Source organism: Cibotium barometz, chromosome 17 (genome assembly GCF_041138505.1).
Source record: "Cibotium barometz isolate CiBa-2024 chromosome 17, ASM4113850v1, whole genome shotgun sequence".
NCBI lineage: Eukaryota > Viridiplantae > Streptophyta > Polypodiopsida > Cyatheales > Cibotiaceae > Cibotium > Cibotium barometz.
Genome location: NC_141062.1, coordinates 44,286,207 through 44,313,221, shown reverse-complemented (window position 1 = coordinate 44,313,221; position 27,015 = coordinate 44,286,207). Strand labels below are relative to the sequence as shown.

The following is a 27,015-nucleotide window of genomic DNA, read 5'->3' as shown; positions in this document are numbered from 1 at the left end:
AAGTAGCTTGCATTGGCCTTTTATGGTCTTTATGGATCTCCATAGGTATGGGCGACCCATCCCCCTCCACAGGCACTTCATTCTCCTTATTATAGCAGAGGTTTCCACCCCCTGAGTATTTGCATTCAAATCGAACATTGTGTTTTGGTCGATTTCATTGACATGGTCTTCTAGCAATTTATCCACCTCGATTTCTGCATCAGAGCCCGAAAGTAAAGACTCTTCAACCTCCGAATCCACCCACTCTGGTAGAGAAGCTAAAAGAGCAAATTTGTTAACAGTTTAAGCCTAGGCTTACTCTGCTCTTGCCAGGTCTCTTTAACTGCCCTCCTAGGGGGAATGTTTCTTACTTCTTTAGGTCCTTGCTGAAGCGGGGTGGAATCTGGAGAAGTTGGGGGAGGAGCATTATTCGGGGCACGAAGAGGGCAATTTCTCACGAAGTGCCCCTTGGCACCACAATGAAAACAGGCAGAGGGTAGGTACTTGTAAACTATGGCTTGCTCGAGGTGCTCCCCATCGTCAGTGAAGATGTCTATCACTGAGGGCAAATCCAGAGAGATGTCCATTTCTATGAGTACTTGAGGGTGCCATGACGGCACATAGTCAGAGCGGGGTTTACCTCCCATAACTTTCCCAAGCTTAGCACCAATAACTCCAAGGTGATTATGATAGTGGAGGGGCAGATTAGGAAATTCTACCCAGACCGGGTAGTTAACCAAAGCAGAAACTTCAGGATTGAAGTCTTTATTCCAGTGGAATAAACTAAGGGGGGAATTTCAAATAAGCCACTGGCCTCTACTGAGGACATCAAATGCCATTTGCGGGTATCTGAACACAAACAGATAATGGCTTTTAGGGAGAGCCTGAATGGTCTCCACTTCAGCACCAAGCGCACCCCACTGAGAGCGTATCCAACTTCTAAGCACCTCTGCAGGGGGGCTAGGACCTGCCAACAGCCCGATGAGCGCCCTGGCTTCCAAATCATGCTGAATCCTCCTGATTTGGGAAGAAGAAAGAGTAACTGAGGGCTTACCTCCGTCCTGAGACGCTCCTGCGCATGCTCCAGCAGCACCGTTGCTTCCGCTACCGTGAGGTCCGGAGGCAGGATGTCTGGGGGAGACAGGGGAAGTAATAGACAGAGGAAAAGGAGGTTTCCATACTGGTCCGGATTCAGCAACTTGCACATTGACACCAGCTTCCTTGACAAGTCCACTTTGGGGGCCATGGAAAGCTTCATACACTGCAGCCGGGGGGAGAAGGTTGAACGCTCGTAGGGCTTAGTGCAAACCCAAATCAGCTGGTCGAATCGGCGAGTTGAACTAGAGCAGAGTGGGTCTTGCATGTGCATGCAACTGCCACGCACTTGGAGAGAGATTGACCTGACCTGACGATGAGGGCAGAGAGGGGATGGCCAAAGAGGCCATGACAGGCTACCCCAGCGGAAGCCTGTCCACCACCAGGAGAGAGAATTTTGATTCATTATTATTATTATTATTATTATTCCCCTTTCTAAAACCCATCAAAATACAAGAGAATTTAATGAAAACTTGATGAATTAAACCCACAAAAGGCAAACCAACCATTTGTGAAAGTTGATGCAAATGGAAGATGACTAAGCATTAATGTGGATAAGGACCATGTATTCTCATGCTTCACTTCAGGTCAAGGAGGGGAAAAATTTCAGCATAATAGAAATTTTATGAGGTCCTCTAACATGTGTTTGGCTTTCATAGAAGTGTGAAAAAAGTCATTTTTTAAATCACCCAAAATCACTCATTTTGAGTGACTTACAAAATAAAAAGCATAATAATATATTACAAAGAAATTTTAAAGCCTTTGTGCAGCTTTTGTATCTGCCAAGGTATCTATATATATACCATAGTAATGATTCCTTACTTTTTACCATGGTTCTTGTTTGTGCCCACAAGATATAACAAGGCAACACGGGCTATGATAAATCAAAAGAGTACATGGGAAGTAGAAAAGGGGTTTTAGGGGGAGGGTTGTTGTACCAACAACAAAGAAAGTGGGAGTATGAATGTGTGATGCCTTATATAGGTGGAGGGGACAAAGACATGCATGAGAGGGAAAGATGTTACAAAAGGGTGTAAGGCAAAGCAAAGATTTCACCTGAGCTGGTAGACTAAAAGGCCACAAGTGAAAAGTGGTTGGAGAAGCACTACTTGAGGGTGGTAAGGGGCCATGGGCATGGCACTTGAGAAGACCAAAACATGATTACATGGTGGAACTCAATGACAACATAATGACACAAGAGTTTCCTCTAGCAAGTTGTGGTATGGTGTCATTGGGTACAAGATATCAAGTAAAAATAGACAATACAAGGGAGCACGTAGAGGTAAAAATAGATGGGATAATAGAGCACGAAGAAGTGACATGTGTTGCTGCATGGAGGATCTTAGTTGCTACATGGAGGATCTTAGTTGGTGTCAGCAATGCTATAAGGGAAGTGGGTAGCATGCAACTCTATGTTGGTAGCAAGTGTGGTGTAAGAAGGAGATGATAGACATGGGGATGGAGGGGAAACACAGATGATAAATTTGCAGGATCCTTCAGTACAAATAAAAGGAAAAAAACTTATAATACAAAAAAAGGATCACCTTGTCTAATTTTGGTTTGTTGCTAATAGTTCATTGGCAAAGTATGAACTTGGTTTTGTTGTAATAGATCACCCATAGATATAGCATGCATGTCAAAGGGCCCACTTTGAACTATTCTTTGAGAGTATTATTGTAAGCTTAGCTTCAAAATGCAATTGGCCCTTTGATTTTAAGAAAACCATTTTTGCATGTGTTTTGTAGAGTGAATTATGTTTTCTTATCCAAAGTTAAGTCAAAAAAGGATAGACGACCCCATCATGGGCAAGATGAAAGTTTGTGCCTAAGGGTAAGTGGAGCACTAGCAAAGAGAGACAACTTTGCATCGAGAAGAGTGTGTGCAAAACACTAAGGAACATAAATCATGAACACAAGTTAGTGAAATCTTTAATAGCACCAAAAGAAAATCCTTCGAAGAGAAATTGGAAAAGATTAAAATTAAAAAATTATATACTGGATTTCATATCGAGTGTAGTTTATAATCCACCAATGTTGGAGTCTCTAAGTTTGTGCACGCATGCATGCGCATATCATGACAAAAAGAACTTTCTCCCCTAGGGTTTCCTTCATGAAAAGGAAACCTTGATTTTAAGTAGGAAGTTGAATTTTGAAGAGATTTCATTGATAAGGCAGAAGACATGGTATATGCAAACATATACAACCAAGTATGTAAATGAGGAGATATTTCATTTATTACAAGCCTCTTTCATTTATAATTCATTCATGTGTGTGTGTGTGTGTGTGTGTGTGAGAGAGAGAGAGAGAGAGAGAGAGAGAGAGAGAGAGAGAGAGAGAGAGAGAGGCATACATAATAAGTCACTTTTAAAGAGCATAAGAAACCTTTGGCCATAGTATTAATAATAAGTCACTTTTAAAGAGCATAAGAAACCTTTGGCCATAGTGTTAATAAGAAAATAGACCCTATATACATGTGACCATAAAAATAACACTTTATTGCGTATGAAAATATTTCATTCTCTTTCATTTATAATTCATTCGTGTGCGTGCATGCGTGCGCACGTGCATGTGTGTGTGTGTGTGTGTGTGTGTGTGTGTGTGTGTGAGAGAGAGAGAGAGAGAGAGAGAGAGAGAGAGAGAGAGAGGTCATACATAATAAGCCACTTTCAAAGAGCATAAGAAACCTTTGGCCATAGTGTCAAATAGATCCTATATGCATGTGACCATAAAAATAACATTTTATTGCATATAAAAATATTTCATAATACCTACATTGATCTAAGAATTTAAGATTTGCTAGGTGTTTATGCGACTTAGCATGTATACAAACATCATTAATAAAAATTTCAAGGAACTTCCCAAACTGATTTGCAATACTTATGCAAATTTGTCCTTCAAATGCTTCTAAAGTTGGTATCAAAGGCACTTTTAGGAATTTCAAACTTTATACACATTAGTCTTTGAAATAAAACTAAAGATGGTGTCAAAGGCAAAATTGTGTCGATCTTAGAAGTGATGAAACCTTGGTTAACTTGTAGCCATCCAAACTTGTGTAGATCTTAGAATTGATGAAACTTTGGTTAACTTGTAGCCATTTAACCGTCAACAAAGTTATAGTACCATACAATTTGCATCTTTATTGAAAGGCATGGGCTAAACATTATACTTCTTTAAAGATATTGGCCCATAACGTTATTTTCTCATTCATTACTATGTGAAGGGATACACGAACCATTAGATTCATGTCACTCTACTTTTAGTCATGACACATTTTTCAATCCTCCCTTGTTATGGAGATGAAATGAAGGCAAATGTAACGTTATTTTCTCATTCATTACTATGTGAAGGGATACATGAACCATTAGATTCATGTCACTCTACTTTTAGTCATGAATTTGTATGCACATTTTTCAATCCTCCCTTGTTATGGAGATGAAATAAAGGCAAATGTAGCATGGATCTCATTATAAAAAAACTTAATGCATGTCATAACTCTCTCTCTCTCTCTCTCTCTCTCTCTCTCTCTCTCTCTCTCTCTCTCTCGTGCGTGCGAGAGAGAAAGAGAGAGAGAGAGAGAGAGAGAGAGAGAGAGAGACTAGAGAGAGAGATCTCATTATAAAAAAACTTAATGCATATCATAATTCTCTCAGAGAGAGAGAGAGAGAGAGAGAGAGAGAGAGAGAGAGAGAGAGAGAGAGAGAGAGAGAGAGACTTATAATGCATATCATAATTCTCTCAGAGAGAGAGAGAGAGAGAGAGACCAGAGAGAGAGAGAGAGAGAGAGTCTCTCTCTCTGGTCTCTCTCTCTCTCTCTCTCTCTCTCTCTCTCTGCATGCACATGCATGGATCTCATTATCAAAAACCTTGATGTATGTCATCACACACACACACACATTCTCTTTCTCTCTCTCTCTTTGTTTGCCTCTCTCTCTCTCTCTCTCTCTCTCTCTCTCTCTCTCTCTCTCTCTCTCTTTGTTTGCCTCTCTCTCTCTCTCTCTCTCTCTCTCTCTCTCTCTCTCTCATGTGAGCACATGTTGCCACAAGTGCGTGTTGAGAGAGCGTGCACACATACGAGAGAGAGAGAGAGAGAGAGAGAGAGAGAGAGAGAGAGAGAGATGGCATACATCAAGGTGGTAATGAGATTCAGTAATGGCATTCTAGTGTATTTGTATTGGCCAAAATTAAGAGAAACTGGCCAAGATTTTAAGCAACCTTTATTTTAAGGAATGATTTTTCATCTATTTTAGTTATAAAAACCATCATATAGTAGAGATTTCGGCAACAAAATTTACGAGTTGTCCTTATGTTGATTGGTTGAGAAATATGTTTTTTTGGAGCACTTATGACACATTTGGCCTTCATTTCATCCCCGTAAATAAGGGAGGATTTAAATATGTGCATACAAATTCATGTCTAAGTGGAGCGTCATTATGACATGGATCTATCATGGGTTCACATATCTCTTCACAAGCGTGCGTACACCCCACCCACATCCAGAACCCCACACACACACACACACACACACACAGAGCGTGTGTGTTTATAAGCCTATTAAAAGGGGAGGGGGGAGAGCGGCGGGGGTGGTGCTTTAAAGAATGTCGAGAGACGTTAAGAAACGAAGGGTTTTCTAACCGTTGGGAATTTGGGGCGAAGGGTTATTTTTTAATCAGACGAAAAACCAAGAAAGACCATCATAAAAGAAGCCTTGTTGACGGGGGGAGCTAGTGTACAAAGCAGCCATCCTAATTCCTACCAATCGTGTCAGTCAGAAACTCGCCTCTGGGAGCTCTCCTCTGTCTGTGTATGCTTGGACTTTCTCTGTAAGCGTCAATCTTGTTCTTATTATCATCATCATCATCCGACTTCTTCTTGTTGTTATATATATGAGCTCAAGAGCAGACAGAAAGGAGTCCGCCATGTTTTCTTCTGCTGTCTCGCCTCTGCAGAAACATGTGCAGCTCGTGAGCAAGGCTGCCTCGGAGCAGCTTCTCTTCAAGTTTCCAGACCTTCCGAGCTCAGATTGGGCAGAAAACGATGATGACGACGATGCGCACAAGAAACCCACCTTGGACTTCCCTCTGATCTCGTGTTTCCAGGCAGGTTCCTGCAAGCAGCTCGACATGGTCGCCCACCACCACCCTGAGGACGAGCCTGTCAGGCCTTCCTCGGCCTTCCGTGTGGACTCCTTCGAAGCCCGCACTCCCCTGATCACGCCTCGCTCCCGCAAGCTCCTCACGCCCATTGGGCGATCTAAATCTAGCTTCAAACGACATGCCCACCTCCACTCCATGACAGACAAGGTAAGAATTTTGCTTCTAAATCCTCCCTCCTGATCTCCATCCTCCCCATCTCACACCTTCATGTCAAGTCTCCGATGCATTTCTCTACTTCTATTTCAGTCCATAATCAAGTTGCTTTGATGCCCTAATTTTTATATCAGGGGTTGAAAAATACATGTCTATGATCCTGTAGATGGATGACCCTCTAATCACCATTTTCATATCCTAATCATGTCTCTGTTGCGATTTCTTGATGCTAAGTGTACTGCCAAGCCTCGGATGCAAACCTCTGTTCTGAAGTCTCTCCGTACTCTCCGTACTTAATGGGAATTGATAAATGCATGGAGGCGAACAGAAATGCAGTTGGGCCAACTTTAGTTCTATGCCTATATTATATACATGAAGACATACATCATGCATGCATGTATGCATTATGTATATATGTAGAGAGAGAGAGAGAGAGATCCAACCTTGTCTATGCCAGCTTCCCTGAGGAGGACAGAAATGCAGTTAGTCAACGTTTAGCTCTATGGAGTATGGAGACTTCAGAACACGAGAAACGGGGTTGAATTACAACCATATCTCTCTCTCCCTTATAAAGGCTATGACCCACCCGAGTTCAAGTCCCACCGTTGGTTGTATATACCCTCATGTTACATTCTACCGACGTTGATACTCTCTCTCTCTCTCTCTCTCTCTCTCTCTCTCTCTCTCTCTCGTGTTGCATTCTACCGACTTTAATATGCTTGCATAAGGCAAGTATGCATGTATGGAGAGATGATACTCTCTCTCTCTCCTCTCTCTCTCTCTCTCTCTCTCTCTCTCTCCATACATGCATACTTGCCTTATGCAAGCATATTAAAGTCGGTAGAATGCAACACGAGAGAGAGAGAGAGAGAGAGAGAGAGAGAGAGGCAGGCATGTATATATGTATGTTATGTATTAGAGAGAGAAGGGAGACATGTAGAGAGAGAGGGGGGGAGATGCACATCACCCATTTGTTTGATGAACAGGTGCTGCAGAGGTTTGCGAGAGGGGCATCGAAATGCTTTGCCAACAAGTACAGGATGAGACTCCACGTGGCTACAAGAAGATACAAGCTGAAACATACAGTGGAACCATGTAGAGAGTTGCTGTAGAGAAGCTAGCTTGTACCCTAATAATGCCCACCCTCCCTTGTATATGATGGACCCCACCGATCGTCCATGCGTGTTTTCCCCACCTTTCTTTTGAGTCAAGTTGTGTTGACTGTTTTTGCAGCTGTAATAAACTTTTTGTCACGGGTTTTTTCAATATGTCTAATAAACTAAGCCATTGTATTATGGATGCCTTGGGTTTAGTGTATTTTCAAGTGCCATCTTAAAGTGTAGGAATTGATTTTAGCATCTAAATGCTCCAAAATGATTAAACCCCTTTATATACAGAAAGATATGTCACACAACTTTTTGGGTCCAAAAGCCCTATAGTGTCAATTATAGTCTCATCAAGTAGCAAAAGTCTTCTTTGCATGAACCATCACCAGATGTCATAAAACTATACTAGAAGATGCATTAGCAAAGCCAAACAATGAGCATCATATGCATAATGCATCTAGCCCCTAGCCCATAGTAGCATAATTGAGCAATTACATCATCCATATACGTCCAACCTATATAAGACATCATATGCATAATGCATCTAGCCCCAAGCCCATAGTAGCAATAGTGAGCAATTACATCATCCATATACGTCCAACCTATATAAAACATCACCATCCATTCATTCATATCTAACACATAGTTTCAACAATGAGCATCACACCACCCTCAAAATGGCAAAAATAGTAGCACATATTTTGCAAAAAATAGTTGAAGCATCAATAGAGTCCATATTGCTTTTGGTTAAACAAAATAACACTAAAAATCTTGTTAAAAATGTGCCCCACATGGTGAGGGAGACTATCCTCCTTCCACAATATTTGAATAATAAAATGTTTCAATGTCCCTACTGCATACTTAATCGATTTGGTTGCATACTTATTATTGGCACTGTCGAATGGTTTCTCGCATACTTATCTAGCATTGTAGGTGGTGGCTTAACCATCAAACCCGGTGTAGATCATTTGCAGTAACCCGCTCTAGTAACGATTAGTGCGACTTATCTAGTCTTTCAGTAGTCCATCCGGATCGTACTATTCTCCTTCCACAACATCAATAGGTATTTGCAGTAACCCGCTCTAGTAACGATTAGTGCGACTTATCTAGTCTTTCAGTAGTCCATCCGGATCGTACTATTCTCCTTCCACAACATCAATAGGTATTTGCAGTAACCCGCTCATCGATTAGTGCGACTTATCTAGTCTTTCAGTAGTCCATCCGGATCGTACTATTCTCCTTCCACAACATCAATAGGTCTTTGCAGTAACCCGCTCTAGTAACGATTAGCTCGACTTATCTAGTCTTTTAGTAGTCCATCCGGATCGTACTATTCTCCTTCCATAACATCAATAGGTATTTGCAGTAACCCGCTCTAGTAACGATTAGTGCGACTTATCTAGTCTTTCAGTAGTCCATCCGGATCGTACTATTCTCCTTCCACAACATCAATAGGTCTTTGCAGTAACCCGCTCTAGTAACGATTAGCTCGACTTATCTAGTCTTTCAGTAGTCCATCCGGATCGTACTATTCTCCTTCCACAACATCAATAGGTATTTGCAGTAACCCGCTCTAATAACGATTAGCTCGACTTATCTAGTCTTTCAGTTGTCCATCCGGATCATAAAAAATCAATAGTTATTTAGTAACATTTGAATAATAACTTGTTTCAATGGCTTAACATTTGAACAAAGTCATTGTATCAAAACAAGACTCTATACTTGGTGGAAATGTTATATTTCTCCCACATGGTGAGGGAGACTATTCTCCTTCCACAACATTTGAATAATAAAATGTTTCAATGTCCCGACTGCATACTTAATCGATTTGGCTGCATACTTATTATTGGCACTGTCGAATGGTTTCTCGCATACTTATCTAGCATTGTGGGTGGTGGCTTAACCACCATCAAACCCGGTGTAGATCATTTGCAGTAACTCGCTCTAGTAACGATTAGCGCGACTTATCTAGTCTTTCAGTAGTCCATCCGGATCGTACTATTCTCCTTCCAAAATATCAATAGGTATTTAGTAACATTTGAATAATAACTTGTTTCAATGGCTTAACATTTGAACAAAGTCATTGTATCAAAAAAAGACTCTATACTTGGTGGAAATGTTATGTTTCTCCCATCATCATATCAATTGCATTTGAGCAACCGTACTCGCCAAATTTATGTTTGTATGCCTAACATTTGGTTAAAGTAAGATTGCATAATCTTACTCACCAAATTTTTGTTTTGTATAGCTAACGTTTGAACAAAGTTCAAAGATGAATTTTTTTAATGTACATGAGAGTTTCAACTTTCCATGCAACTCCTCCATTTTAAGAGTCTTTGTCCTGGTTTTTGTACTTTAGAGTGTTTCCATGCAAGTTCCCCACCAATTATGTCAATTGTATTTGGAGGTTTTTGTTTTTGTCAATTGTATACTCTTCCATCTTCAAAGGCTTTTCTTTCTTGGTCTAGATTGTACTTGAAACTTTTTGTGCATGTTCTTGTCATGTCCTTGTATTTTTTTATTTGCTTAAGAACAAAAGATGATATAAAGTAGCAAAGGATGGCTTAAATTAACTCTTGCATGTAAAGTAGCAAAGGATGGCTTTAATTATTAATTTTTCTTACCTCTAAATTTTCATTCTTTTAGACATGTAAAATAAGTCCCTACCCTAAATGGTGATCCACAACATATATACCCTCTTTGTAAATTGTCGTATCTACTAACCCCTAGAAAAGGACACTTTAATGTCTTGTAAAGAGTGTTAAGAGCCTTTGTATATTGGTCTAAATAATACTTGAAAGTTTCCATGCTTCTTTTATATATCCTCTATCTCTTGTATATTTACTTCACCACCAAAATAAAAAGATCATTTTTTTTCTCTAGTGGGTGTAGTAGATTATACTTGAGATACATAAGGCAAAATAAAAAGATCATTTTTTTCTCTAGTGGGTGTAGTAGATTATACTTGAAATACATAAGGCAAAATAAATAGATCAATTTTTTCTCTAGAGGGTGTAGATTATACTTGAGATACATAAGGCAAAATAAATAGATCGATTTTTTCTCTAGGGGGTGTAGATTATACTTGAGATACATAAGGAATGTTCTTTCACCAAAATAACAATTTTCCTCTAGGGGCTAGTTGGACTTTTTCAAATTGTTTCTTCTTAAGCAGAAAGATGCCAACTAAATTTTTTCAAATGGTTTCTTCTTAAGCGTGAGAAAAAGATCTATGCCATAGTAACTAATGCAAAAAAGACTTTGGGGGGGTCTAGATTATTAAGGCATGCTTTGTTATATTAACTTAATGTTGTAGACTTACTTCATTCTCAATCAAATCATATTTTTTTAGTAGTACCCTCCTTTCCCTCTCTACATCAAATGAGTTCCCCTCTACCCAAAAAAGTTGTACCAAAAACGTACTCATGAAAATACTCATGTTACAATCATAGAACTACATGAAAAGAGTTGGGGGGGGGGTGTGGGATCCAGAGTCTAGATTGTACTTGAGGCATGGCCTAAATTTTACTTTGGAGCTTTCCATGGTTTTGTTATATTAATTTGATTTCTACTTCACAGTCAATAAAACTCATATATATTTTTTATTACTACCCCTCTTTTCCATCTCTACATCAAATGAGTTTTTCTCTAAAGTGTTGGTCTAATTTTACCTCTAAGGTCACAGGAGAGTTCACCTTATAATTACGATGTAAAGGCATATACGTGAGGGTAGGACTTGAGGAATGTACTTTGAGGGTGGTACTTGAGCCGTGGTCTAAATTATACTTTTAAAGTTTGCATGCTTTTTTTAAATATAATTTGATATTATATATAGACTTGAGGCATGGTCTACTAAATTATAAATTTGAAGTTTGCATGCTTTTTTTCTATTAATTTGATATTATATATGTAAATATAATTTTTAAGTTTGCATGATTTTTTATACTAATTTGATATTATATACAAGAGAGTTCACCTTATAATTAAGGTGTAAAGGCATATACATGAGGGTAGGGCTTGATGCATGGTCTAGATTATACTTTTGAAGTTTGCATGTTTTTTTAATATTAAGTTGATATTATTTATCTACCCTAAAAGCATGTACTTTTAGGGTAGTACTTGAGGCATGGTCTAAATTATGCTTTTGAAGTTTGCATGTTTTTTTAATATTAAGTTGATATTATTTATCTACCCTAAAAGCATGTACTTTTAGGGTAGTACTTGAGGCATGGTCTAAATTATGCTCTTGAAGTTTGCATGCTTGTTTTATATTAATATGATATTATATATTATATATCTACAATAATATCTTCCCTCTCTACAATAAATGAGTTCTTCTCTAAAGTGTTGTTCTAATTTACCTCTAGGGTCGCATAGGAGTTCATCTTATAATTAGGGTGTAGAGGCATAGGAGTTCATCTTATAATTAGGGTGTAGGAGTTCATCTTATAATTAGGGTGTAGAGGCATAGGAGTTCATCTTATAATTAGGGTGTAGGGGCATGTACTTGAGGGTAGTACTATACTTAAGGCATGGTCTTGAAGGTAGTACTTGACGCATGTACTTCAGGGTAGTATACTTAACGCACGTACTTGAGGCATGGTCTTAAGGTAGTACTTGATGCATGTACTTGAGGCATGGCATTGAAGGTGGTATTTGAGGCATGTACTTGAGGCATGTACTTGAGGCATGTACTTGAGGCATGGTCTTGAAGGGTAGTACTTGAAGCATGGTCACATTTATATGTTGTACCAAAGACTTAGTCATGAAAATACTCATGTTATAATCATAAAAACTACATGAAAAGAGGGGGGGGGTAGAGTCTAAATTGTACTTTCAAAGTTTCCATGCTTTTGCTATATTAATTTGATATTTCATATCTACTTCACTCTCAATCAAATCATGTTTTTTTCAGTGCTACCCTCTCTTTTCCCTCTCTATAATGAAGAAAATCAAAATCACCTGTGCTTTGCAAAAGTCTAGATGATGGATGACCCATTTCTTGGGTGATCGTTTTGCAATACAAAGAGACTTGTTATCATATACAATTAAGTGCAATTGAGTGCCTAGTTAAAGTCGAATGTTAACTTTAGGTGAGAAGAACTGTTATGATTGGAATGAATGCAAAAAGCATAGTGTTTCTAATATTATTTGTTTTGATGGTTGGTACTTCATTGCTTGTCGATAAAAGTTATATTGTATGTGTTTTAGGTAAAGAAGATGGAGGCTCTTAAGAGGTGTTTGGTTGAGCTTGTATTAAGATTTGTAGGTGTCTATTCTTAGGGAAGGTCAGAATGTCATGACACAGTTAAATGAAGGTTAATCATGGTGAGCAGTGATATTACAATGCTCTAGGGTACTTAAGTACCACCAAGTGACACAGTTACAACTAACGTAGACACTGATTGGCCTCAGGGATTTCATTGATGTTAAATGAAGGTTAAGCATGGTGAGCAGTGATAGTACAATGCTCTAGGGTACTCAAGTACCACCACTCGTGGTGGTCAATGCTCTAGGGTACTCAAGTACCACCTCCCAAGAGGGTGGTCACATGAGGAAAAACCTTTCCTAGTAAGAAGGTAAAAGTGCACGTGTACACAAGAGTTCGTTCACACCAGAATGACCATGAGGTATACACAACATGTGTAACATAGTCTTAAGTAAGTAAGTATGTGCGCACGGAGTCCTTAGACTGTCCTTATTTGACGTTAAGCTCAAGGTAAGGATGCTTTATATGTTTAAGCACTGTCTTACAAAATATAAGTGTTGATTCGAGTAGGTAAGATGGAAAAGCACCTTACGGTGTGTAAAACCATGTTAACCTACGGAGTGATTAAGAAGAGATGTCATCCATGCTGATTCCATCATAACGACTAATTTCATTTATAGTAGATGGAGCATCCTACATCTCAAATTGAATGAAATCGATGCTTGTATCTTGAACAAGCACGTAATACACCTCATCCTCTTGAATATCCAAGAGCTCTAAGACATCTTACAAGAGTAAGTACTTCTCACTCTATGATGATGGGAGTCAGGATGAAAGTGGTGGTGGGTGATGAGACTCAAGAGGTAAGTATCTATAAGTGCTAGTCAAGAACTTTGCTTAGCCTTTGCCAAACGGAGGTCTAGATCCGATTCTACAATCACATGATCTACATATGTCAAACATGGAAAACATAATACCTGCAGCCTATAGATATTATAGTCTTGGTCGGTCCCCATACATCCAAATGTATAACATCTAATGGCCTTACACTGACGTGCTTTTTATGTGGGAAATTTTTTGTGGCTTGCGTATCAAGCTGGCATGCTTCACATACTTTATGTAGCACTCCATCAACATTAAACTTTGGCAAACCTGTAATAATATTTTAGGCCTGCATAGGCTTTAGCCCACTGTATATTCTGAGCCCCAATGTGCTTGTACCATATGTCAAGATTTGCAATGACACGTGTCGTATTATGTGCAAACATGGTTGCCTTCACCTCAGGCATATTCACATTCGCGAAGTAAACATCTTTCCTTTGTGTTACCCTTTTTAATCAAGCGGTACTGATTTTTCCTTTGTGTTACCCTTTTTAATCAAGCGGTACTGATTTTTGAAGTATTTCACAAAACACATTCGAAGTAAACATCTTTCCTTTGTGTTACCCTTTTTAATCAAGCGGTACTGATTTTTGAAGTATTTCACAAAACACCCTTAAGGATTAAACCTCACTTGTAAACCTTGCTCAACCATCTGTCCAACAACAGAAACTAAGTTCTTTGTAATGTTTGGAACATGAAGTACATATGGGGGGGCCATGTGATGGCATGGCCCAGGGGAGCTGTGAGGGCACGATGCTAGGGGGAGGGGACGAGGGTGTGTGTGATGGTGGCATAACTCGAGGAGGTGGGGGGGTGCAGTGGTGGTGGGATATGACAACATGACACCCAGGGAGTTGTAAACCTGTGTTAAAATGCCACTATATGTGAACCAATCACATACACATATATTTGCCAACACTTGCAACACTTAGATTCTCTGCAACTAATATGTGACCAAGTTTATGTTGTAACTTTGCACTGAACCAGAAATTGGGCATATACAGTCAAAATTGACACTTTGAAAGAGTGTTGCAAAAAATTTGTAGAGCTAAAATGGGGCCCAAAACATGCTTGAATCGTGTCAAAACACGTAAGAATATAGTTAACTACACATAGTGTTGTCTTTTTCCTTCACCTAGGAAGGTGCCTCAATCTAAATTAATGACTTCCGTGTCTACCTATAGCTCTCTACTGAAGATGTTACTCTAAAATCAAAGAGGGAAAGAGATGGAAATACCCTTACCCGTGTAGTATCGCTTCCTTTGCTGACCTTGTTCTTGCCTCCTTAGCTCTCACATGAATGAGAGATCTAACACCATACAAGGAATGCACGTGAGAGGGAGAGCTTGAGTTCCTTGTAAGAAAACACAGACACACACACACAAGAGAGAGAGCAAGACACACACACATAAGAGAGAGAAAATGGATGGATGAATTTTCTTCTATCTTATTCTTTTCTATATAACCACTAACATAAAGAGATACGAGTATATACTACTATAAGGGAAAGCAATCTCATACTGTAACTTACAATGGTCGGTTCATAGTGTGAAGTCGACTATATGAGCTACCATTATAGCTATGCCATAATCTAGTAATCTAAATATATGGCTATCACCACACAGCTTGTCATCCATCATTGGAGCATATCAAGTCAACTAGTTAAGCTCGATATCTCAACAAATATGTAGAAAACATGCTTAGAATGACATTTAAAATGGGAAGGGGATTGTGACGAACATAGTACCTAGACGCTTAGAGTTGGGCAAAACCAAGCCAATCCACAAAAAAACTAAATTTGATGGAAATGGAGATCCCAATCCAATAGGTAGAAAAGTTTGATCAAATTTATAAGGGCATGGGACAGATTGAAGATCGCACCAAGATCTATTCATTCAAGCTTTGTCAAAGGAAAAGTAGGCCAATGGTTTATATCTTGAAACTCACTTAAAAAGGCTAGTGGTGGAGCCAAATGGATTCCCATCGCACAAATATATAACATCAAGAAAGAGGAGGGAGAAATAATGTGGGATATTTGAAACCAATGACATTTTTGCCTTGTGGGGTAAGGCAACCAAATCCCAAGTTTCATTATGAACCAATGCGTCCATCTCAACATCCATTGCCTTCTCCCATATACATGCTTCCCAATAGCTTTTGTATAGCATGTAGGTTCCACATGCTTCACCAAAGAGGTCATATATGCGTAATGCATAGCAAAGTCACAATATATCAACTTGTCAACTGGATACCTGACCCTTTGGGATCTCTGTAAAATGCATGCGGATCACTCTGAACACCTGTCACTCTAGCATGTGGAGGCACATATATATCCTGCCTTACACCTGGTGTGCGTAAAACTGGTAAGCCAAGTTTCTCATCCAAACTTTCTGAACTTGACGGCTCATAACCTGTAATGCCAATTCCTTCAACCTTCTTTTTCCCTTTATCCACAGCACTACTCCCAGTGCTCACGCTCTCATGTCTCAAGCGTCCTGACCATGGACGTATAGTACTACTCTCAGACTCTGCTGGCCCAGACATAGAAATAAAACTTGTTTGTGGCAAGTTTACATGCACATTAGCATCAACGGAATCAATGACACCCTCATCCTTTGCCTTGTACCAACAACTAGCAAGTTCATCAAACACCACATCTCGTGAGATAACCACTTGCCTAGTATGTGGATTGTAACATTTATATGCCTTGCGATCCTGTGCATACCCAACAAAAATGCACTTTTCTACCTTAGGATCTAGCTTCTTCCTTCTCTCATCTGCACATGTACATAAGCTATGCTACCCAAACACTTTGAGGTGTCCAATGTTTGGCCTAAAACCTGTAAGACGCATCTCTGGCGTACTTTCATGTATGGCAGCTATGGGTGTGTTATTAAGTACATACATCACTGTGGCACACGCTTCTGCCCAATAATAGTTTGGCATGCTCTTTTCATTGAGCATTGCCCTAGCCACATCACCAATGACTATTTTTCCTCTCAGAGCAACACCATTTTGCTGAGGTGTGTGCTTGCAAGTTAGCTGCCTTCTTATGCCATGCTTTCTCAAGAAATTCTCAAAAGCATGTGAGGTGTATTCACCACCTCCATCTGTGCTCAAACATTTTATCCAAGAGCCATATTACTTCTCTGCAAAAGCTTTGAAGTCCATAAACTTTCCCAACACTTCACTTTTCTCTCTGTGAGAAAGTAAATCCAAGTCATTCTGCTGAAATCATCAATGAATGTCACATAATATAAGCTGCCTTTAATGGATGGGTTTTGTGCAGGACCCCATACATCACTATGAACTATCTCAAGTGGCCTGCTACTCATGTTACCTTCTTTAGGAAATGGCAACCTTGCTTGCTTTCCAAACTGGTAAGCATCACAGACATGCATATTCCCATCATACTTGAATCTAGGCAGCCCACCAACAGTGCCTCTTGCCTGCATGTTCTTTAACCTTTGTATGTTCACATGTCCAATCCTTTTATGCCACATGTCAATGTCCTGTACCACATTTTGGCTTTTAGAGAACATGGCCGATTTCAACTCAGGAATCCCAGCATCCAACTTAAATAACTTGCCTTCTTTCTTGCCTTTGGCAACAATGACTCTACATCCATTTTTGAAATCCTCAACGAAGCAACCATGCTCGTTGAAACGAACCTGTAAACCTTGTTCAACCATTTGACCAACTGAGGCCAAACTTTTTGTAATAGAAGGCATATACAAGACATCTGCCATTAACTTTGTTCACCATTATGCATCACCAATGGTACACTTCCAACATGAGTGATAGCATGCTAGGAATCATCACCTGTCTCCACATAGCCTTTCATATCCATTGGCTTCATATGTTCAAACCATTCGCCATGCCAAGTCATATGGTTTGATGCTCCAGATTCCATATACCAAGTGTCATCATTGTCACCATGTGTCATCATATATCCCACGACATGTTTCATGGCAAACAAGTGATTTGCACTACCATCATGACTGCTTGATGCAAAATTTCCACCATTTGTATAATTTCCATCATGTTGTGCTCTACCCCCTCTCAAATCATTTTGTTTGCGGTAATAGTCATGTGCCATATGACCAAGCTTTCCATAGTAATGGAATTCCACATTTTGCATAGATGCTCGTTGTTGGCCTTGCCAACATCCTCTTCCATGAGGATTACCTCTGCCTCTCTGAGGTGTATATCCAACGACCACCTCTAGCACCATATGAAGGCTGAAAAGTCTGCTGTGGTAACCTATCCTGCCATCCATGACCAATACCACGACCTCGTAATGCAAATCTCCCCCTGCCTCTAAATCCCCTTTGTGAATAGAAAGCCTAATTCCTGCCATTATCATCATGGCTAGTAGATGCATCATGAAAAGAGTCACTGAGTTTGATTTCCTCAACAAGCAAGAGTGAAACCAACTCATCAAAATTTGGTAAACCTGTACTCCAAATAGAGATAGATGTATTAAAAGACTTGTCCTCCTTGCCAAGACCATGCAAGGCAATGTCTACCAAATCATCATCAGGCATGGGGGCATTGATAGTTGCCAATGTATCTGCATACTTCTTTAATCATGAATACTCCTTCCTTTTCGCTTCACATTATGAATCTGTTGTCTCAACAAACTGAGACTTACGAGCACTAGTATCTGTATCAAACAGCTTTACCAAAGTATCCCATGCATCCTTGGGATTCTCATCATCATGTATATGTATGAGTATAGCATCCTAAATACATATAGACAAGTAATGCAAAACTTTGTATGCTCTTTGACCACTGTTTATGAGCGACAACTTGTTGTTGTGTAGGTTGTCGGGGTAGCCGGCTCTGGCTCCGCACCTGTTACAAGATTCCAAAATCCTTTTCCTTTCAGAAAGCTTTAAATCATGTACTTCCATGCCTGGAAGTTCTTTCTATCCAACTTCTCACCCACAATCTGTATTGGTGGGTTGTCTGACATATTTGCTCAATGCAAATGCACCTTCCACACACGTCCAATTTTGTAAATGAGCCTTCCTTAGCTCAACCATACTCTAATAAGTATTCCAGATACTCCAAAGTACTTAACGAACTTCATTGTTGATGTAGAAAATCACATTGATTGCATTCAAATCACATTGATTGCATTCATTGTTGATGTAGAAAATCACATTTGCCTCATACATTCACCACACTCAAGCTTCAATGGTGGAGAGCTTACAAAAGAGAAAATTTTCCTTTGCTTTGGGCAACTCAAGTCTGATGTTGTTTGTGTTTTTGCATCTGCAATCCGCTCAAGGATGTTTAGTATTCCTTACCTAGTAGGCCAAGCTCTTAGATTTGGTGAAAATCGGTGTGCTCCAAGCTTCACAGCTCCAATGGCAAGCTCCACACCTTGCTTCTTCTCCCTCTTCTCTCACTCACTCATAAACCCTAATAGAGAGCACCAGGCTCTGATACCATGATGAAAAACAGGTAGAGGGAGAAAAGACACACACACAGGAGCAAACCCTAATGTATTAATCAAACCCTAACCATAGAGGGAAACCATGTCCCTTCTCACACAATGCATAAAGCCATAATCCATAAGCTACAACACACTACTTGTGTTGTGTCCACACACAGCTAACCCTAGCTACTGTCCACACAACTATGACCAGCTGGACGCGGTCATTTATGTCTCACACATGTTACTACCTAACATGCCAGCACATAGTGCAACTGGCATAAGCTGACATCAAGCTTGAATCTTAACATTCTCTTCATGCTTCTTATGAAGCCTCCAAGGGAATCTCCACTCTTCATTTCAAGGCCAAAAAAATTCACCTTGAGAGAGATACGGGACTGCTTGCCCTTTGCTCCATACAACTTTGCCATCTCATCCCACATTAGCTTAGTGGTCTTCATGTTGGCCACATGATGAATGAGCTTTTTGTCCATATTTAGAGCTATGATATATTGAGCTTGTTCATCATCTTCCATAACCTTGGAATCATCAAAGTCCACCACTTCGTGCCTTTCACCAAAGGCCACAACCCCTTGCCCATGAGAGCATACTGTACTTGGACTTGCCAAGTGTGAAACCCTTCTCCATCAAACTTTTCAATGACATATGTATCTTTTGACATGATGATATGGGATAACTCTCAACACTATTCACTCATCAATAGGAGACTATGAAGGAAACTCACCCTCGGTATACCACATCTTGCTTGGGCATGTGATACATGTTTCGCATCATTGGATTACTCTCTAGTAATAAAGAAAGTAGGAAGACCCTCCTCTCCATTTCGGAGAGGTGACAAGGCAATGCACTTCAACTTTTCAAGGGTCACTATGGACTCTTTCTCATCATAGTGTAATGCAAATAATCTTTTCTTCCAAACACCTCCAAGCTGAGGATCGAAACAATGTAAGAACTAAATTTAGAGATAATATTGGCATGGTATTACTCAAAGATGAAAATACAAAGGAATGAGGGTCTATTTATAGGTGAGGGAGGCCACTAACCAAGTCCAACTGGGTTCTAGAGCCTTCCAACTTTAGTTTGACCCAATTTGGACAAGATTTGGATTAGTTTGGCTCCCTTTTTTATCCAGTTTGCACCAGAAGAGATGAAATATCTTGATTTTTTTTAATTAATAAAAGCCAAACAATCATGATAAAAAAAGGCACCTACCTCAAGTGGCTTTCCCTCCTTATTGAGGTATAAAAAATTCATCATTTTACCAAAATATCTCATTTTTTTTACTAATAAACCTTAATTTCTAACTAATAAACCCTGTACTCAGTCAACTCTTCATCTTATGTGAGCATTTACTCATTTTTGGGGTATTTTCTTTTATTCTTTGTATTTATCTTATCCCAACACTTGGATTAATCCTATTGGCCCTTTGGAACCTTATTTTTTTTGAAAATGTGGACCCTTAGGCTAAGGCCTTTAATACACATATTCAATTAATTCCTAATACACATTGGAAAATTTATTTTGAATTTCTGTTTAAGGGGAATTCATCTTAGATATTAGGAGAAATTTTGTATCTAAAAATATCTCAATTCTGAATTTCCTCTCTCTAGAATATTTTCTCTCTCTAGGCCAAAACAAGGGAAAATAATATTTTCTTGCATTCTAAAATAGGGAATGATTACAGGGGATTGACGTAAAAGCTTATACATTATTCAAGGCTGAGGAGGGATCTTACATTGGGTTTTAGCACATGATTTGGAGTGCTAGGAGCACACTCTGGGGATTTGGTGTGCAGGATCTTAATGAGGGCACTCTGTGCTATAGTGTGGGCCTTTGCATCAAAAACATTGCATCAATGGCCTACATACCATATTGTTGAGGTCTCTCACTTTTTGTTACACCATGGCTTCAAAAAGAGGGGCATAGTCGACGAGTGAAGTCTATGGGTGAAGCACGTTTAAGATACCCATAGGGATCATATTGTTGCTGCTCATATGGGTGTTATTGTTCATAAGACTCATAGAGACCATATTATTGTTGCTCTCATGAGTCTTTTTGTTCATAAGAACCACAGCTCTCTTGCTCATAGGTTTCTATCTCTACGGGAGCGGTCAGCCAGTATTGTTATACTAGTGTGGTTCTTAGTTGAGGTGGTAGTACAAGAGGTGGATATGGCAATTCGGGTGGTCTATACATACCTCCAGTGTGGTAAGGGGTTTTGAAAAGGTAGGCACTAGATCTTATGCCTACTCAGGATGGGCTGGCAAGGCTAATGGTTGCCTTGGCATTGGGAACATCTATTGTGGTGTTAGAGTGTACCGGAGTCCTCCCTGTTTTCCTTAGTACCAACAATGAGATATGTTATGGTTAATATGGTGGCGATAGAAACGAGCATAAATTTACACAAATTTATTGTTATCTAGCTCAACAAACACTCCTCCATACTTTTACAACAATAAATTGCACACTAAACTATATCTCTTTGGGAAATAGATGTGGGTATTCTACTTGAGGTGGTTGGGGCTGGCCTTGAGGCTACCCTTGGGGCTTTCTTAGCTTGAGGTGTTGGCTGACGATAGCCTTGGAGCTTGTCCTTTAGGGCTGCCTCTTCCACTACTAACCTAAATGCTCGAGCAAATTTTTTGCTAACTCATCCATGCTCATGAATGCCCTTGACTAGGACGACTCAGTTGGTGCTAGTGCTAGTCAGGCACTCTTAGTCATTAAGGCTTTGAAGTGACCCCTATCTCTTGATTTGAGTGGATGATTTCTATATCTTTATCTTGTAAATTATTTACTAAAGACCATATTAGGGAGTTTGGGAAAATTTCCATACTTTGGGAATTCCAAATGGTAACACTTTTGAATCTCCTTATTAGAGTATCTTAAGCACACCAACTTTAAATTTATCAGAGACTGTATATTTAGAGCCTACACATCAAAGAATATGTCACATGAGGTGTTTTGAAAAAATATTGAAAGGGTTCACCGTGCTTCCCATTTTTTGTGAACATTTAAAAGTGGAAATTGGGAACTCCCAAACTCCCTAATATTATCTTACTAGGTCTATCATCGCTGTTAACCCATTCCTAGGGTTACCACCATTGTCTTACATTAAGAAGTCAAGGTAGATACACCAAAAGGTCATACATTCAAGATATGATGAAGCAATGGTGTCCAAAGCTATAACTTGGACGAGTGCCCGTAATGGTCCGATGGAATACTTAAGGCAATTCCCACTTCAATAGTGTGTGTTAGGAAGTTAGGATGAAGTCCCAAGTGATGTACTTCATGGATATATTATGAGAGTAGTCATTGTAATAGAATTAGGCCTCTATGAGCCTAAAGTGCTCGGCCAGTCATAGTTTAAGTGAGTGTAAACACTTATAGCCATGTATATAAGTGAATGTCTCTCCTAATACAATATACTCTCCCATTGTGCAATAGAGCCTTGCTCTTGCTATGCTCTTGCCAATCCCTGTCTCTAATGCATGCTAGCGAGTGTGTGAGTAATGTGAGGTGAGAGGAGGGACGAGTGCACGTAGTGCACGACGGTGTGACAATGCTCGCCACAGGGAGACACAGTAGAATTGCTTCTCAATGAGTTGTAAAGCTTGGAGACCTCAAGGGTTACGAGCTTCGCCATTGGAAAGATCCTCACGACAGCGGTTCACCAGGTAATCTCTTGTTGGATGTGTTTCAAGGGGGGTTAGGGTGAGCCATAACAATTTCCTCACCCCACAAACACTCATTGAAGAGATAGTGTTTAGAATCATAGAGATGGGAGATCATAAAGCCTCTTAGCCTAAAGACTGATCACATAAATCAATCATCGGCGGGTGATAAATCATCCACTGTTACATCTCATATAGAGATACTTGGTTTTAGCAATGAACCCATCATCCCCATTTGAAAAAACCTATAACTCAATCTTCACTATTTCACACCCCAATGTTAGTGATCTCAAGATGATTTCTACCCTTGCAAGCCAAAGTGTTCAAGAATGTCTCTGAACACCAACTCACACTATCTTCCCTTGGATGGTCCAAAGATTATGATACTCCTTGCCATTTTTTAAACCCAAAATAGACAAGTAAACGAGAAGAAAAAGGAAGAGACCTACTCTAAAATGAGAGATATACCCAACGTGTGCTTCATGAGAGATACCTAATGTAATATTTAAAAAGTAATGGAGCGGAGCAGGGGCACCCAAACCGAGAAGGTATGCCTCTTCACCGTCCTCAATGTTTTCATGCTTGTGAAATAGGGCAAAGCAAGGCTCTTTTCATCTCATGAATTTGTTTCCCCACGTTAGCGTTCAGTGTGCCATGGGCGTGTCGTGCATATCTTTCTCATCTATCATGAATTTTGTCATGAATTTTGTTTCCCATTGCCATGATGGGGATGATGCAAAAAAGGGGCAAAGCAGCCCACAGCAGCACGGGCTACTTTGCCCCGTTTTTTTCTTCCCTTCCAAGATGGATGTATTGCTCTCACTGCATTTGGAGGGATGTCCTCATGCCCATTTTTTCTCCTCACCTTCCAAGATGGAGGCGTTGGTCTCACCACATTTGGAGGGATGTCCTCATACTTCATGCATTCAAAACACTTCAAAACAAGCTCACATTGGTCATGTTATGCATATATGTCTACAAGAGCTTTGACATGATGGGGATGATGTTAAAAAAAGGGGCAAAGAAGCCCACACCAGCGTCTTGCTTTGCCATTTTTTTACATCATCCCCTTCCAAGATAGAGGCATTGGTCACTGCTTTTGGAGGGCTTTCCTCATGCTTCATGCATTCAAAATAGTTCAATGCATACTCACATTGGTCATACTCACGATATGCATATATGTCCACAAGAGCATTGACATGATGGGGATGATGTTAAATAAATGGGCCAAAGCAGCCCAAGCCAGTTCGGGCTGAATGGGGCAAAGCAGCCTGAGCCGGTTCGGGGTGCTTTGCCCCATTTTTTTTACATCATCTTGGCTTGGGCTACTTTGCCCCATTTTGTTTACATAATCCCCTTCCAAGATGGAGGCATCCCAGCTTGGGCTGCTTTGCCCCATTTTGTTTACATCATCCCCTTCCAAGATGGAGGCATCCTAAATCAGGATTCTTTACCCCATTTTGTTTAAGTCATCCCCTTCCAAGATGGAGGCATTGATCATCAACACTTTTGGAGGGATGCCCTCATGCTTCATGCATTTAGAATAGTGATAGAAATGGCAATGGGAAGAAACAAATTGGATTACTATGTGACTATCTCGCGCTTCATGCTTTGGGCCCCTTTTTTTCTTCTCCTCCCCATGGCCATGGCTCTAAGGGCTCATAGAGCCTTTCCATCTTGGCCATCACCATGGCCAAGATGAGAAAACCTTATATCCACGTACCACACAAGGCTTCAAAAGTATCAAAATACTTAAATCTGGCACCAAAATGTTTTTTTGCATTTCATTGAAAAGTTCTTATGTGCTATCCATGTAATTTAAATTAAAGTGCTCTACGATAACTAGAGAACATTGTTAATCTTCAACACAGAATAGAACCCTATATGTTCATACATTCAAAAGAGTTCAATGCATGCTCGCATTGTTCATGTTATGCATATCCTGAGGTTGAGCTATATGTATGTTTTAAGCAATGAATTTAAGCACATTGATGAGAAGAACACATTTAAGCTATTTGACATTGCCTCTCAAAAGTTTTTTAAATGGTTAATTTTTTTGGTTGTCCAATAGATTGCAAAAAGAGAGCAAGCAAGAGAAGCAAAAGGGGTGGAAGAGGTGGAGGGAGACAAGGAATCGATAATGTGGACTCTTCACTGAGTCAGAATGCTTTCACTCCTGAGCAGCATGAGACATCACACAATGAGTTTGGGGATGAGAGCATCCATAAGGTCTCATTACTTGAGTTATCGTTTATACAAACTTATTAGTGTGGTCGAGAACCCAAGCATGGAAAACCTTTATGTAAGTTACTGAACTAGTATGTGCTACTAGTGTATATGAGAACTTGATGCTAGCATTACATTGAGACTACTAATATACATGAGAACTTGATACTGGCATTACACTATTCTACATAAGACTACTAGTGTACATAAGAACTTGATGCTGGCATTCCACTTAGCTTGGTCATCCCTTGTTTACATTAGTGTGAGATCATTTGAGAAAAAAATTAATAGATATACAATAAGTGCTAAAAAATCACTCGCACAGTAGGAGGCTAATTTGCAAAGTTATGTTAAATGAACAAAGTAATGAGGTCCACCACTTATAAACACTCCACCTAGGTAACCATCATAAAGTAGATAACATCTTCTTATATGTGATGTAATTACATCCTTAAACCTATACATTGAAGTGTAAAGTTGAGGGGGGTGGTTCCTAAGAAGAATATGAGGGAGAGGGTGAGCTTAAGCTCCTTACAAGTAAACTTCTTCACACACACACACGAGTAGACAAGAACATAAGAGAGAGAGATGAAAAAAAAAATTTCTTTCTTCTTACTTCTCTATAATCAATAACATAAAGGTAAGAGTACAAACAAAAAAGTAACATAATCATACCTATATATTGAAGCGTAAAGGTGACGGGGGTGGTTCTTAAGAAGAATACAAGCGAGAGGGTGAGCTTTAAGCTCCTTGTAAGAAAACTTCTTCACACACACATGCGCAAGAGTAGATAAGCACTCAAGAGAGAGAGAGATGGAAATTTTTTCTTCTTTCTTCTTACTTTTTTATAATCATAGCATACATAAAAGTACTATATTATTAAAACTTACAAGGTCCATAGTGTGACTATGTCATAACTCTACTAAACCAAAGTGGATGTTACTTGGTCTATAAACCACTAATGGCATATCAATCATAATCTCACTAACCATACCACTAGCATAAGATATCACATCTAGATATATCATCCATATCTACACTAATTGAGCTTGATCTCTCAACACTCTTGTTTGAGCTCAACTTCATCCGTGCACTCTAAGTAAGCTTCTAAACCTGTGAAGCTTCTCTGTAGCTAATTCCCTCATGAGGATGTCAGTAGATCCACTTGATCCTCTATACTAACATAAACCAAATCCACATCACTGAATAGAACTTTCTCCCTCACAAAATGATAATACACCTCAATGTGCTTCGTCCTAGCATGATACACTAGGTTATTGGCCAATCATGATGCTCACATTTTCACAATAAATGATAACTTTTCTATCCATGGACTCACACATATCTGGAAGTAGCTTCTACAACCAAGCTACCTGATATGTCATCTGTTTTCCTATACTCAGCTCCCTCTGTACTTGATAAAGAAACCATCAACTTCTTCTTACTGCTCTCTCTAGCTAAAAGTGGAACTCCCAAACCATCATCTGTATTTGATAAAGAAACCATCACAGCTACTTCTTACTTCTCTCTCTAACTAAAAGTGGAGCTCCCAAAAGATAACATAAGGCTGCTCGTAGATCTCCTCTCTCAAACACTACCAACCTAATTTGCATATATTTACCCATGTACATGTACTTGTATCCCAACAACCTATATAGAGAAGTCTATAATGTACTATAGAACTCCTCTTTGCTGCTCTGCTGAGACACTACCAACCTAAATTTTACATCTATTTGTACCCATGTACTTATACATGTCTCCCAGTCTCATAGAGAAGTCTATAATGTATTATAGAATTTATGTACTTGAATATCCATCTAGACACATGCATAAACAATCTCACCAATCTAATCAAATAGCTCAACTTTGGATCGGTAGGATAGTCATTTAAATCAAACTACCTACTATGCGCATATACACATAGGGTCCACCAAGAGATCCTATATCTATGGACAACCTCGCGCTCTACTCTAATGGCACTGAGATTGGCTTACACTTTGTCATCCCATACTTGACATAGTATGTCCAAAGCATAGTGCCTTTGGTGCAAAAGATAAATCCCATCATGTGATCTA

General features: G+C 39.6%; 1 protein-coding gene across 1 annotated transcript; it reads left to right on the top strand.

Moving 5' to 3' along the window:
• The first annotated feature begins 5,813 nt into the window (after positions 1-5,813).
• Positions 5,814-7,662, top strand: LOC147630046 (uncharacterized). The gene is made up of 2 exons (XM_086810910.1): positions 5,814-6,373; positions 7,366-7,662. The coding sequence occupies exons 1-2, from the start codon at positions 5,957-5,959 to the stop codon at positions 7,489-7,491; spliced, it is 543 nt and encodes a 180-aa protein (XP_086667036.1). The 5' UTR covers positions 5,814-5,956; the 3' UTR covers positions 7,492-7,662.
• Positions 7,663-27,015: the final 19,353 nt, after the last annotated feature.

Coding starts and splice junctions, on each gene's coding strand:
- LOC147630046 (XM_086810910.1), top strand. CDS start 5,957: ATGAGCTCAAGAGCAGACAGAAAGGAGTCCGCCATGTTTTCTTCTGCT. Junction 6,374..7,365: donor TCCACTCCATGACAGACAAG/GTAAGAATTTTG, acceptor TTTGATGAACAG/GTGCTGCAGAGGTTTGCGAG.